At 40.0% G+C, this 13058-nt stretch overlaps 1 protein-coding gene across 3 annotated transcripts in view; it reads left to right on the plus strand.

Annotated features, from left to right (window-relative positions):
• Nucleotides 1–13058, plus strand: part of kmt2a (lysine (K)-specific methyltransferase 2A) — a 153789-nt gene that overhangs the window by 65604 nt on the left and 75127 nt on the right. For all 3 annotated transcript variants that reach the window (XM_080214813.1, XM_080214814.1, XM_080214815.1), the window contains exons 5-7: nt 9181–9406; nt 10844–10908; nt 12266–12634. In XM_080214813.1, the coding sequence (XP_080070939.1) occupies nt 9181–9406; nt 10844–10908; nt 12266–12634 (660 nt within the window). The remainder of the gene's footprint in view (nt 1–9180; nt 9407–10843; nt 10909–12265; nt 12635–13058) is intronic.

Raw genomic sequence — 13058 nt, forward strand, 5'->3', positions numbered from 1 at the left:
AATGAGGTTTGATGGGTTTACAGAGTGCCCAAACATTTTGTAAGCCAGCTTTGATACTGCACAGAATTTTCAATCCATGACTGTGAAGCGCTGAGATTGTGCAGAAAACAAAATTCAAAGAATTTTGTTATGGGGGGAAGGTGGGATTGGGCTGTTGAGTTCGATGATCAGCCATGATCATAAGGGTCAAATGGCCTCCTCCTGCTCCTGTTTGCCATGTTGTGTTTCACGCCAGAATCAGATCTGATCCTGAATCCTAATTTACACTCCTCATCTCTGAAAAGTGACTTGAGCTTCAACAATACAAAACTGGGGACATGAAAGTGCTCAATAGCATGCCAGTGATTGATATGAGACATTTCCACAATTGTATGTCTTGGTTAAAAATAAAACCTCAGTAACAATGCCTGTTGAAAGAGCAGCACTCCAAAAGCTCGTGATTACCAGATAAACCTGTTGGACTTTAACCTGGTGTTGTGAGACTTCATACAGTGCCCAACCCAGTCCAACGCTGGGGCATCTCCACATCAGTGTCTGTTGGTTTTCTCTTTTAGGCCAGTAAAATGTGATTAAGTCATTGGGACGGTTGGTGAGGCTAATATTGTCTCGTTGGTATAATATGATTCTTCAGAGTTTGTGACTAGTATATTGGTTGGAACAGTAAAGGAAACTTCACCTTGCATCTAACTGTGCAATACCTGATCCGAGAGTGCTTTGATGTTGATTGCCTGAAACGGAAAACGTTCCAATTTTCTCTCATTTGGTAAACTCAAAATCCATCCAAAAAAAATTCTTTATTCAAGCAAGAAGTTGTTTGGATTGAATTCCTCAGCAAGGGAGTTGAAATGAGCTGCCTTACTGTACTGTTGATGCTCAAGCACTTCTGAGTCATTGATTACTTTTTTGCTAGTGTTGGCTATGTTTCTTCATGTTGTTTAGTTTGGCAACTGAAAAATATTCTTAACAAATAATAAAATTGGAAATACCAGTAAGAATGTTCAAAAAACAAGCAAAAGCATGCTGTGCAAACCACATTTTTTTGTGATGGCTTATTATTCAAATGTGGGTTTAATGATGACCACTCTTCATCCAGTAGCACAGTTGTTCTCTCGCAACAGCTTTGTTCTAATTTACCTGTAGCCCTTTCTTTCCGATCTAGCACCCTATACGTGTGTGTGTGTGTGTATTCACAAAGTCGCACATAGCAAATAGGGGCTAGCAGGGTATTTTCACCCATGCTACTGTGTCCTCCTAGCCAGAACCTGCTGTTCTCCATCCCTGCCCCCATCACGGGCGATTATTCCTTAAGTTACTTCATAGTCGTGGGGTGATAACAGAATTAAATGTAAGTGATTTACTCAAAGAGCTGCACAATTTTAGTGTGTTCCAGTTTAACATTGAAAACCATTGTTGTGTATTTTGATCTTAGGCTCTTTGATCTAAATCTCAACTTCAAATTCCTTGATATCCCTTGACTAACAAAATCCATGGATTTCAGCATTTGAAGTTTCAGTTGACGCCCAGGACCACAACTTGTGAGGGGAAAGTTCTATATTTCCGTAACTTTTTTATGTGAAAAGGTGTTTCCTAATTTCGCTCATGAATAGTTTATCTGTAATTTTTTATGTCCCTTTTTCTGCGTTCTTCCCATCAGAGGTAATGGTTTCTCTCAGTTATACTATTGAATTCCTTTGTTTATGCACCCTATTCTCATAATTTACTCATTTCAGTTCTGGTGTAATTCTGATGGATATATCCTGTACCCCTCCAAAGCCAGTATCATGGCTGAGATTCTCTGGTGGCAAGTCAGAACAGAAAATTTGACATTCCAGCCAAAACTTCATTCACATTCAGCGGCACTGGAAAATCCGATCATGAAAGTGGACGGAAGCTTTCGGCCCTTGTCACTGAAAGAAATGCAAAATACTGCAGATGCTAAAAATCTGAAATAGAAACAAAATGCTGGAAATACTCATCAGGCTTGGCAGTATCTGTGAACTGAGAAACAGAATTAAAATTGCAGTTCTGTAATTACTGATGAAACCTCAATGACCTGAAGTGCCAACTCTTTTTCTGTCACCACAGACGTTGCCAGGTCTGCTGGGTATTTCCAGTATTTTCTGTTTTTATATCTTTACTAAAGTTTGGTGCTCAAAATTGAACAAAGCATCCTGAAAGGGTTTTGATCAAGGCTCTGCACCACTGAAGCATCATCTCTTCACTTTCATATACTAACCCACTTGAGATAAAGGCCAACTTCCCAGTATCATTTTTAACTTCATTTCCTGATGGCAACAGCACAGAAACCATTACATTTCATGATTTATCATTTTGTTTCTATCCCTTCAACCACCTAACCTATTCCTTACTAGATATTTATCTAATTAGGAATGAATTTGAAAGAAAGCGTAACGATTATTTGATCCCAGAGATTAGGCATGTGCTCTAAAGTTGAGATAGGATCTTTTATTTTGATCCTGGAAGATTGGGCGTAAATGTGTCAAAATCTATGTCCAAGGACAGCACAACGTATGATTTCTTAGAATCCCTACAGTGCAGAAGAGGGCCATTTGACCCATCGAGTCTGCACTAATCACAATCCCACCCAGGTCCTATTCCTGTAACCTCACACATTAACCTCACACATTTACCTCACTAACCCCCCAGACACTAGAGTCAATTTAGCATGGCCAATCACCTAATCAGCACATCTTTGGTTTATACCAGCGTTTCCCAAACTAGGTTCTGTGGAACCCTGGGGTTCTGTTGGAAAAATTAATGGTTTGCATGGTACTCTGGCCATCGTAAATTTGGAAAAAAAACTGTCCTTTTAGCTTGTTTAGTCAATAGTGCTTTTCACACTGTGTTGGCTACCCATTGGTGCTTTGAGCAGCCAATGCACTGAGAAGCCAGCCTCAGATTGGATAAGCTGGAAGTAGAGTAATTATTCAGGCAAGGGCATGAACAGATGGAGGCATGAGATAGACAGTGGCATGGGGCAAGACCAATAGTTGCCACGGGGTGGGAAGGGAAGCGGCCATGGAGTAAAGGAATAACAGAGCTGAGTGTGTTTCTCTATGTGTGTATGAGTTGAGAAAGAGCGTGTGTATGTGGGGGTGGTGTCTGAGAGAGATGGAGCATTGTGTATGTGTGATAGAGGTGAGAGTGTGTGTTTGTATTTGTGTGTGTGTCTTGTATGAGAGGTGTGAATATGCATGTGTGTCTGATTTGAGAATCCAATTCTCCAGGAGCACTTCTAATAATGAAATACCTCCCATTAAAATGACAAGAAGGTAAGACTTGAGTACTCTGTTTAATAAGAGAATGTTTTAATTATACTAAATGTATGCATATAAGAAATAAAAATATTCTATGTTTGTACCTATCACACAAAAACAATCAATTTTTTATGATCTCTTCAACATAATAAGAATGTTTCTCAAAGGGTCCATCAGTTCCCTTGGAGATCAAGAGGGTTCCATGACTGGAAAACTTTGGGAAATCCTGATATATCTCAGAATTTGTGCTTGCTGTTTGCCACATTGTGTGTTTTTCGCACCACCTGGGGAAGTGATCAACTGCAGTTCAGTTGCTTTGCCAAATTGCAGGCATGAGATAGACAGTGGCATGACATGAAGTTGTAGGACAAATGATTTGCACATATCAGTCCAAAGATATGTGGGTTAGGTTGATTGGCCATGCTAAATTGACCCGAGTGTCAGGGTTAATGTATGGGGTGATGGGAATGCCTGGGTGGCATTGTGGCTGGTACAGATTTGGATGGACTGAATGGTCTCATTCTGTACTGAAGGGATTCTGTGATCTTAATGTATAGTTAGAAAGTCCTTTTGCCTGTGGAATCATGTCTATATGCCGAAACTTTATTTTCTAACTGAGGCAACTTTAATTTCTTGTGACTAAAAGCTGTAATGTAAGGAAGCCTGGACTTGCTTAGCGTGTTAGTATGCAAGAGACTGAAATGCCATTAGCCAGAAAGTGTATGTATAGAAATTCTGGGTCATTTCAGTAATTGATATGATCTTTGTGGTAATAAAGATGATAGGTTGTTGGAACCCAGCTTCAGTTTAGTTCTGACCAAGCAAGTTACACATCTAGTCTGTCTTGTAATGCACTGTAATCTGTAGTGATGTTTTGTATGCTTATGTCTTGTCAGTTGACTAATAATGAAGATGGGAATTTCCAAATTAAGTTTCCAAACCCATGCCTTAAAATTTAAGGTGGAGTTTTTCAGAAGCCACAATGTAAAGTTTGGAGTTTTATGTTCCTGCATGTCCTATAAACTGCATATGTACTTTACGTACAACTGCACAGACAGTAGTGCTTAAGCAAAGCTATGCCTAGCTTGCTGTTTCTAAATAGTTTAATATGTGGGGTTGTAATGGAACCAATGCGTTACGATAGCCATGGGCGATCGTCAGTAGATCTCCCAGTGGGCCTTGTAGAATACGAACTCCTCTATTAGCAAGTGGAGGCTCTCCCAATAGAGAAGTCGGGGGGGGGGGGTGTTTAAAACCAGCTGGCTGGCACTTGAAAGACTTCAGGGCTGACCTGTATGTACATTGTAGCCGCTGAACAGCGCTTTGAGTATGTTGTCAATAAAGGGCGATGGTGACGGAAGACTTGCCTTGGTAAGATTATTATATTGCAAAGAGGAATAAAGTGATTCTTTTTTCTTCCCTCTGACCATGTTACATTTGAGGCAAGCAATCACCCTGTAAGAAAATTGTTTCTTTTTGGTAAACTTTAAGCCGACGATGCAAACAAAGAAGACTGGACCCAATATGCAGAGTGCATGTATTACTTTTTTTGGGCCAACAATATTGAAACAGAAAGTAGGCCTGTTGATGATATGTGGGGTCCTGACTTTAAGTGTAATAAAAAGCTGGACCTATGCAGATGCCCCTGATTCCAAAACCTTTAATAAATTGGTGCACTTGATTAAAGGCTATTATGACCCGAAACCCTCCATAATACTCTAGCGATACTGCTTTAATCTGAAAGGGCAAACTCCTTGGGAATCTCATCAAATTTCTGACTAGATTACAAAAATTAGCAAAGCACTGTGAATTTGGGCCACCTCTGAATGACGCGGCACAATGTGACAGTCCAAAAACACTTGTACAGGAGATGCCTCATCATAGTAACTGATCATAAAATGTTGCTAAAGAAGACAAGGCAATACCCCCCACCATTGCCTCTGCCTGGATACATACATCATTAGGCATTGTTACTGACGGCTTATAAATACCTCCTACAGTATCGTGCTGGGATCTGGTATAGCTAACTTCGATGCACTGAATCATCTGCCGTTGCTTAAGAGCCCGTGTTTGTTATCAGCAGTGGATGGGAGTGACTTGATAGGCCTTGGGTGCAAGTGCATATGGACTTTGCTGGGCCCTTTTTGGGTTTTGTGTTCTTAATTGTGACAAAGTTTCTGCATGCATGGGATACATGAAGCCCTGATCTCTGACAATGGCACTGCCTTTATAAGCACTGAATTTCATAACTTTCATGCTTTGCAATGAAATCAAACACATTAGGACAACATCTTAACACCTGTCATCGAATGGGCAGGCTAAATGTGTGATGCAGACTTTTAAGCTCAGAATGAAGAAGCAACCCACAGCATCCATAGAGACCAAACTGGTGTGACTTTTATTGGACGATAGGATTATCCCTCACACAAAGATAGGAATTGCTCCAGCAGAATTGTTACTGGGACGGAAGCATCAGTCTAGATTAAGCTGACTGTTCCCAAACCTGGTGGGGAGGGTGGAGTCTCAACAAGAGAACCAGAAGGAGAACTATGATTCCGCAATGACAGAAAGACCATTCAAAACCGGCAATCCAGACCATGTGAGGAACTTTGGGGACGGACTTAGTTGGATTTCTGAGATCATAACGGATCATAAATAACAGGGCCCATATCTTATAAGGTCCAAGTGCCTTATAAGGGAACCTGTGCAAGTTGGCCTCACTGCCAGCCATCGGGATGACCACTGCCAGCGTCAGGCCATGACTGAAAGTTGACCCTATGTCTGTTGCTCTGCATGATGATAACATGGATTCCGAGAAGGAGGTGGAACCGGCACCCCAACTGCAGCAAGACCTCAGGAAGATAGTGACCTTATGAAGCTCCCTTCGGAAACGAAGGTTTCCAGACTGGTTCACAACTCCTGATCCAGTGCTGTCTTCGATTGACCCCAGGTCAATCGCTAATTAATGAAAAAGGCCCTCCTGTGGTGAGAGTGTTGGGGAAGAAATGGACTTTAGGGGAAAGGGATGTTATGATTCAGGTCAGAAACCCCAAAGTGTTTTATGAAACCTGCCTGGATCATAAGTTTTGCACTTTGAATTTGACTAGGGTAAGCATGATATGGTTCACTTCAGATTTGATTCGAATGACCCACTAGGGAGCTTTTATCAAACAAAGTTTATTTAAGAATACAGTTAACATATATAGAAAAAAAAGCAATAAATTTTGTCAATTACAAACAAAAAACAATCATGGTATTGCATAATCCTTAAAAAATATATCTACAAATGTTCTAGTCAAACAAAACTTCCCATAGGTAAAAGCCTTTCCACAGGTTTAACACAGTAAGGACTAATGCTCACATGATACTGAAACATAGTCCTTTACGCGGAGAATTGAAACTCCGACTTCCCAGCCTTGTAACTTCAAGCAGCCCTTTGGGTATAGCTTGAAACCAGAACAGTTTCCAAAATACCAGGGAGAGAGAGACTCAAGGCAAGTTAATCACCAATAGCAGATTTTCCACTCCAGGAAGGTCAGGAACCTTACTTCCAACTAACAGCATACTCTGTAATACCAGGAGAAAGAGAGAAGCACTGTTTTCCAGTCTGATGGTCACTGTCTTCTAAACTAAACTGAAACCAGCAGCCAAACAGAAATGAAACCTTAAATTCACCAGGAAGGAGAAAAAAAAACTGTTCAAAACACATAATCTGCCAACCAGTTTTCCTCCTAACAACAGGGTCATAAAACTAATCCCCGAAAGTACCTTAGGACCATAGTAAAAATAAACAAAACCCCATTTAAGCCATTGAAGTAGCAATAAAAGGACTTCTAGTAGACAGCCCAGCAACAATGAGAAAAGCTGAGGCTGTCAGAGCTGTAGAGAACATGATTTTAAAAAAAATCCCTTAAAGGTACACTAATGTCACAATAATGATCACGAGGGATCACCAGTAGATCTACCAGTGGGCCTCATAGAATACAAACTCCCTTATTAGGCGAGTAGAGGTTCGTCCAATAGGGAATGAGCAGTGGGCATTTTAAAATCAGATGGCTCCAATCAGGCTGGTAGTCAAAAGACTTCAAGGCTGACCTGTACATTGCAGCCACTGAACATGTTGTAAATTAAGGGTGATGGTGACAAAGACTGGATAAGATTATTACACAGTGCAACGTTCATGAGATCATAAGAAATAGGAACAAATGTAGGCACTTTAATCAACTCCACCGCTCAGTGAGATCATGGCCGATCTCATTGTGGCATTAACTTCACTTTCCTGCCTGCTGTCCACAACCCTTGATGCCCTAATAGATTTTTAAAAAAACCCACCATGGCATGTAAATTTAAATTCAAATAATAAATGTGGACTATAAAGCTAGTCTTTGTAGTGGTGACCATGACATCTAACATTGACTTTTGTCCTTTATGGAAGAAAATCTATCCTCTTCACTTGGTCTGGCCGACATGTGACTCCAGACCCACAGCAATGTGGTTGACGTATAATTACCCCTGGAATGACCTGATAAGCTATTCAGTTTGAGGGCAGCTAGGGATGGGCAGCAAATAATACCAAAATCCCCTGAAAGAAAAAGAAAAGAATGTTGTTGCCCACTTTTCTAAAATCCATTGAGTGTAAGTCCAATTTCTTCAACTATTCATTAAAAGATGAACCCTTTCTTCCCAGGAGTCAGCTGAGTGCAGCTTTTCTAAACTGTTTCCAATGCACGTGTAAGACGGAAGTAGATAGGTTCTTGTCTGATAAAGGTTTCAAAGGATATCAGGGATAGGTGAGAACATGGAGTTGGGGGAGCAGGCTTGAGGAGCTGAAAAACTGTTCCCGGTTCTGATTCATATGCTGATATGTTTCCTACTTTAATACTCCATCCTCTTTGCAATAAAGGCCAATGTTGCATTTGTCTTCCTAGTTACTTGCTAGACCTGCATGCTAACTTTTTGTCTAATGTTCAAATTTAAATAATCTTCAGATTTTCTATTCCTGCCTAAGTGGGCAACCTCACATTTTCCCACGTTATACTTCATTTGTCAATTCTTGCTCTCTCACTTAACTTACCTATATCCCTTTGCAGAATCTTTTTGTATCTTCCTCATAACTTGCTTTCCCTACTTATCTTTGTACCATCAATAAGTTTGATTGCAACACAGTCATTCCTTTCATCTATGCCATTGATGTAGGACGAAAGTAATTGAGACACTTACAGTTTGCCAACTGGAATGACCCATTTATGGCCCTTCTATTGGAGCCATATCTTCCTGGAGAATGTTGCTCCTCTGACTGGTTTTATGTAAGTACTTGCCTAGTAGGGAACCTCACCAATGGAGAGCATACCAGAATTTTAAGTAGAGCTCCCTGCAATATTCTGTCCATTAATTTTTTGGTATGCTATCCATATCAGAGTAAAATTTTGTAAAATCAGAACTTATAGAGGCCCAAGAAGAACGCAGGAGTTCACATTTGACCTTTGGTTTTCCATGTGTGTAATAGTGGGTTAGATTGACACGGAGCTGGTATCTTAGATTATACTTTTAAAATGGGGGCTAAAGAATCTAAAACCATGAAGGCATCAATGATATCAAAATTCTGTCTGTTTGTTTCAATATACTGGGTTAGAAACATGATGTATTAAGAATTCTTTGTCTGACATTATTTCAGTATTATTTGATCTGTCGACTTAAAAGTCGCATGAAGTAGCGGGGCTCTTTCTCTTTAGATGGTTAATATTCCTTTTTGGAAAATAGAATGCATGTTTCCTGGGAGTGTTGCTGGGAATGTGTTTATATTTGTGGAGGGCTTTGCTACACTAGATGTCACTGAGTTAGAATGTAATCTCTCCTACCTAAGATAACATCCAATATGAAATTGTTTCTCTATGCATTGCAGATAAATCATCTGTAGCTGGGTCAGAGGATGCTGAACCACCCGCACCAATAATCAAACCAGTCGCCAAGCACAAGGTCCCACAGGAGCCTATCGTTCGGAAAGGGAGGAGGTCACGTCGGTGTGGGCAGTGTTCAGGCTGTCAGGTACCAGATGATTGCGGCCAGTGTACAAACTGCTTGGACAAACCCAAGTTTGGTGGTCGAAATGTGAAGAAGCAATGCTGCAAGTGAGTAGAGCTTCATAATCAACTGTTTTACAACAAGAAATCTGTTTATATTTTTGACCTGCTTGTATTATGACAGTGTCTTATCATATCGTAGAGCAACATGTGAAAGTGCACCATTAAGAAAACTTCTCAAAGTGTAGGCATTTGTTAACGTAGATGAACATAGCAGCTGCTTTGTGTGCAGCATGTTTCACAAATGCACATAAGCTGAATGACCAGTTTTGAATTGATTTTGGGATGAATATTGGCAAGAACGCAAGAAGAATTTCTTGCCCTTCAAAGAGTGTCCTGGGATCTTGAATGTCTATCTTAAGCATTAATGTTCATCTTAACATTTAATGTTTATCTTAACATACATGCTTAATGTTTACCCCATGATTTATGTAGTGCTGGTATTGGATAGGGAATTCAGTAGTAACTGGTAGAGAATTATTTAGTTTGGTTTATTATAGGTTACAAATGTAGCTCATGCTGCAGCCCCAAGACTGGCCAGGTTCAAAATTTAATCACTAGTTTGTTAGGACAGCTGATCTAATTGAAGAAAACAGATAGAATGCTACAATTTGAGCTGATATACTGGGCTAGGTTGGAGTAAGAACTGAAAGGGATCCCTGTTGTTGATCTCTATTTAGTGAACTTAGTTAAAAAAAATGCACATGGACATTTGATTTAGCACAAGATTAGGCTTTACTTAAAATTGAATACTCTGGCAACAATTGTCCAGCCTTGTTAGAATGGCTAGTTGAACGAATTACAAGAGGACAGCTGGTCCCCATGGTTCCATATCCCAGCAAGAGTTAGATATCTTCATGAAAGGAAGGGCAGTTAGCACAAAAAACGCCATTGCTTTCATCATGCAGTATTCTGCTGAAGCACCCAGATTTGTGTTTCACTCCCCAGGTATATTTCTTGAACTGTGGATAGATAATGAAGTCTAAACTCTAGAGGAGCTTGGCATTCAAACTCCAAGTCCTTTTGGATATTAGAGACCCTCTTGAGTATTAGCGTCTCCTTAGTATTAGAGTCTCTTAAGTGCACTTTGTGTAAGACCTTTAACAATTTAGTAGAGATAAGGGGTTTTTATTCTAATTCCTGGCTGGATTTAGATCCACTGGAAATGTCATCCCTCCTAGAAAATGTTATATCGTGAGTCTTTTGTATATTTTTACATATGAACCTTGATATTGAGAGAATTGGGCATAGAAGTCAGTGCATGTGGTTTACGGTGCTCTTGATTTTCTGAGTGGTTCTCCTCTGAAGTCTTTCCAATTAAGACATTTTGTATTGAGCTAAATATCTCAACATTGGAACTATTGTGTTAAATTGTTTAAGGTACAGTGCCTGAAACTGGAATGTGCATGCTGTAATTTTTATTCCTTTTTAATCTATTTTCCCATTTCTACTATACCTGTAACAACTTGCTATCTTCTCGTGAAGGATGCGGAAATGTCAGAATCTCCAATGGATGCCTTCTAAAGCACCTCCTCCGAAACCAGTTAAAGGTAAGTGCTGTCAGTATTCCTATTAACATTGCTCTGCGCTTGTTAATTTGCAATTGGTTCCGCTTCTGCACTTCACAATCTGTAAATTTTACAAAGTTGCACTTGCTACCTAGATAGAAAATCCAGACTTACACATGTAGTTTTTTAGAACACTTGTCCGAACTTGCCAAAGTGCTTTACCTGCTTTGCTGTGAAGAGCAGTGACTGTTGTTATGGTATTCAAGCCTTTAACAAAAACTTTCCCAAACAGAATTTTTATGTGTGTTTAATATGCCCTGTGAAATTTTTACTAATAGGGTAGGAGCCATCTTATTTGTTGCTGATTTATAAAAATGAAGATTTACTGAGAGATAAAGTATATTTGTGTGACAGGTAAAAACCAGTTTTGTTTCCTCTGAACCTGCCTTCCTTTGTAATTTTCTTCTTATTATAGACACTATCCTCCTAGTCCCCTGCTAAATGGTACTGTTAATGTTCACCTAGTGATTTCCCCAGTACCCATAAAATTTTATATTTCTTATAAATAATTTCTTAGTGTTTGAGGTTGTGCAAAGAATATTTAAGTAGGTACTGTGAAGTTAATTCTTCCCATTTTATATCTGTCAGGTCCTAAACTTCATTGGTTTTAAAAAGAAACTGCAGCCAATTAGATTTTAATCCATGTGGCTTTGTACATAGTATTGCATCTTTGGGCGGGGGTGGATATTTTTTAACGCAGGAAGCACTTGAAATTAAACAGATATTTGTGTGTTTGGATTGAATGAAAGATCTTCTGATGCACCTGTACAAAATGCGAATGTAGCAATAAGAGTTTTGTGATAACCCCCCCTCCCCTCCCCTGTTGGTTCACAGAACATAGAACATTACAGCGCAGTACAGGCCCTTCGGCCCTCGATGTTGTGCCAACCAGTGGAACCAATCTAATGACCCTCTAACCTAAACTATTCCAATGCTATCCATATGCCTATCCACAGACCATTTGAATGCTCATGGTTGAGCTCTGTAGTACTGAGCCATATGGAACCCACACTGCGTTGATTTAGCAGCTTATGTTCCCTGGGGTAAATAAAACATTGTTTCCTTATCACAGTCTGAAGAGCACACCTGGAAATTGAAAATTAATGGAAGCTCTATGAGGATAGAGTTGATAATTGGGACTGAAGGTCCCCCATATATAGTAGCCTACTCAGTCCGAAGAATGGCCACTTGAGCAAAGTGGCAAAGGCATGTTTTGGTGATTTAGAATTCTGTCATGGACTCACTGCCTTCGAGAGAGAAAAGAGGTAACTGGATTAAGTTTGATGAGGATTGTATCCTGTTTATTATTTGACTGATGTATTTTAACTTTGGTCCTCAGTAAAGAAAAAGGAAAAGAAAACAAAAGTACAAGAGAAGAAAGAAGTGCCAGCAGTAAAACAGCATCCTGATTCCAGCCATAAAAGCTCTCCCCAGACTGGTTCACAAGGACAAGAGCACACCCAGAAAGTAAACCAGGTTCCTCATCAACACAGTGACCAGCAGATTGAGGAAGGCAGCTCCTCACCGCCTTCTGAAGCCCGGCAACAGGCAGCTATAGTTTCACCTGTCCGGAAACCTAGCAAACAAACCCCTCAACCATCTGACCCCAGCCTGTCTCAGCAGCCAGCACCTCTGCAACTAAAGAAAGAATCAGTCAAACCTGGGTTGAGTGATCCAAAGAAAAAACAGCCACCGCAAACAGATTCAGGTAATCAAATTTGACATGCACTATATCATACACAATACTGCTGTAAGCCTAAGCTCTGTAGTAAGAGTAACATTTTGGTGTAAAGTTACTCTGTCCATCATTTTAAGAAGGCATGGACTGATTTGAAATAAATGCAATTGTTAATGTTGCACGACATTATTTCAAGGTTTTCATCCCAACAAAATGTTTTCTTCCCTTTCACTTGTTCCCCTTCCAGTAGTTGTAGTTGGTTTGCTATCAGTGATAAAGGCGCTCCACAAGGTAAACAGGAACTATTATGATGGGAATTGGAGAGCACCATTCTGATGTAAAAGTGCTGGAAAAGTCCTTAAAAGTTTTGCATTGTAATTGAAGATTTGTTTAAACTGCATTTCTTTGCTGTTTCCTCTGAAGAATCCCCCCACCATGCCACATCATTTGTCTG

Source organism: Carcharhinus amblyrhynchos, chromosome 29 (genome assembly GCF_965287045.1).
Source record: "Carcharhinus amblyrhynchos chromosome 29, sCarAmb.v2.hapA, whole genome shotgun sequence".
In the NCBI taxonomy this organism is placed as follows: Eukaryota; Metazoa; Chordata; class Chondrichthyes; order Carcharhiniformes; family Carcharhinidae; genus Carcharhinus; species Carcharhinus amblyrhynchos.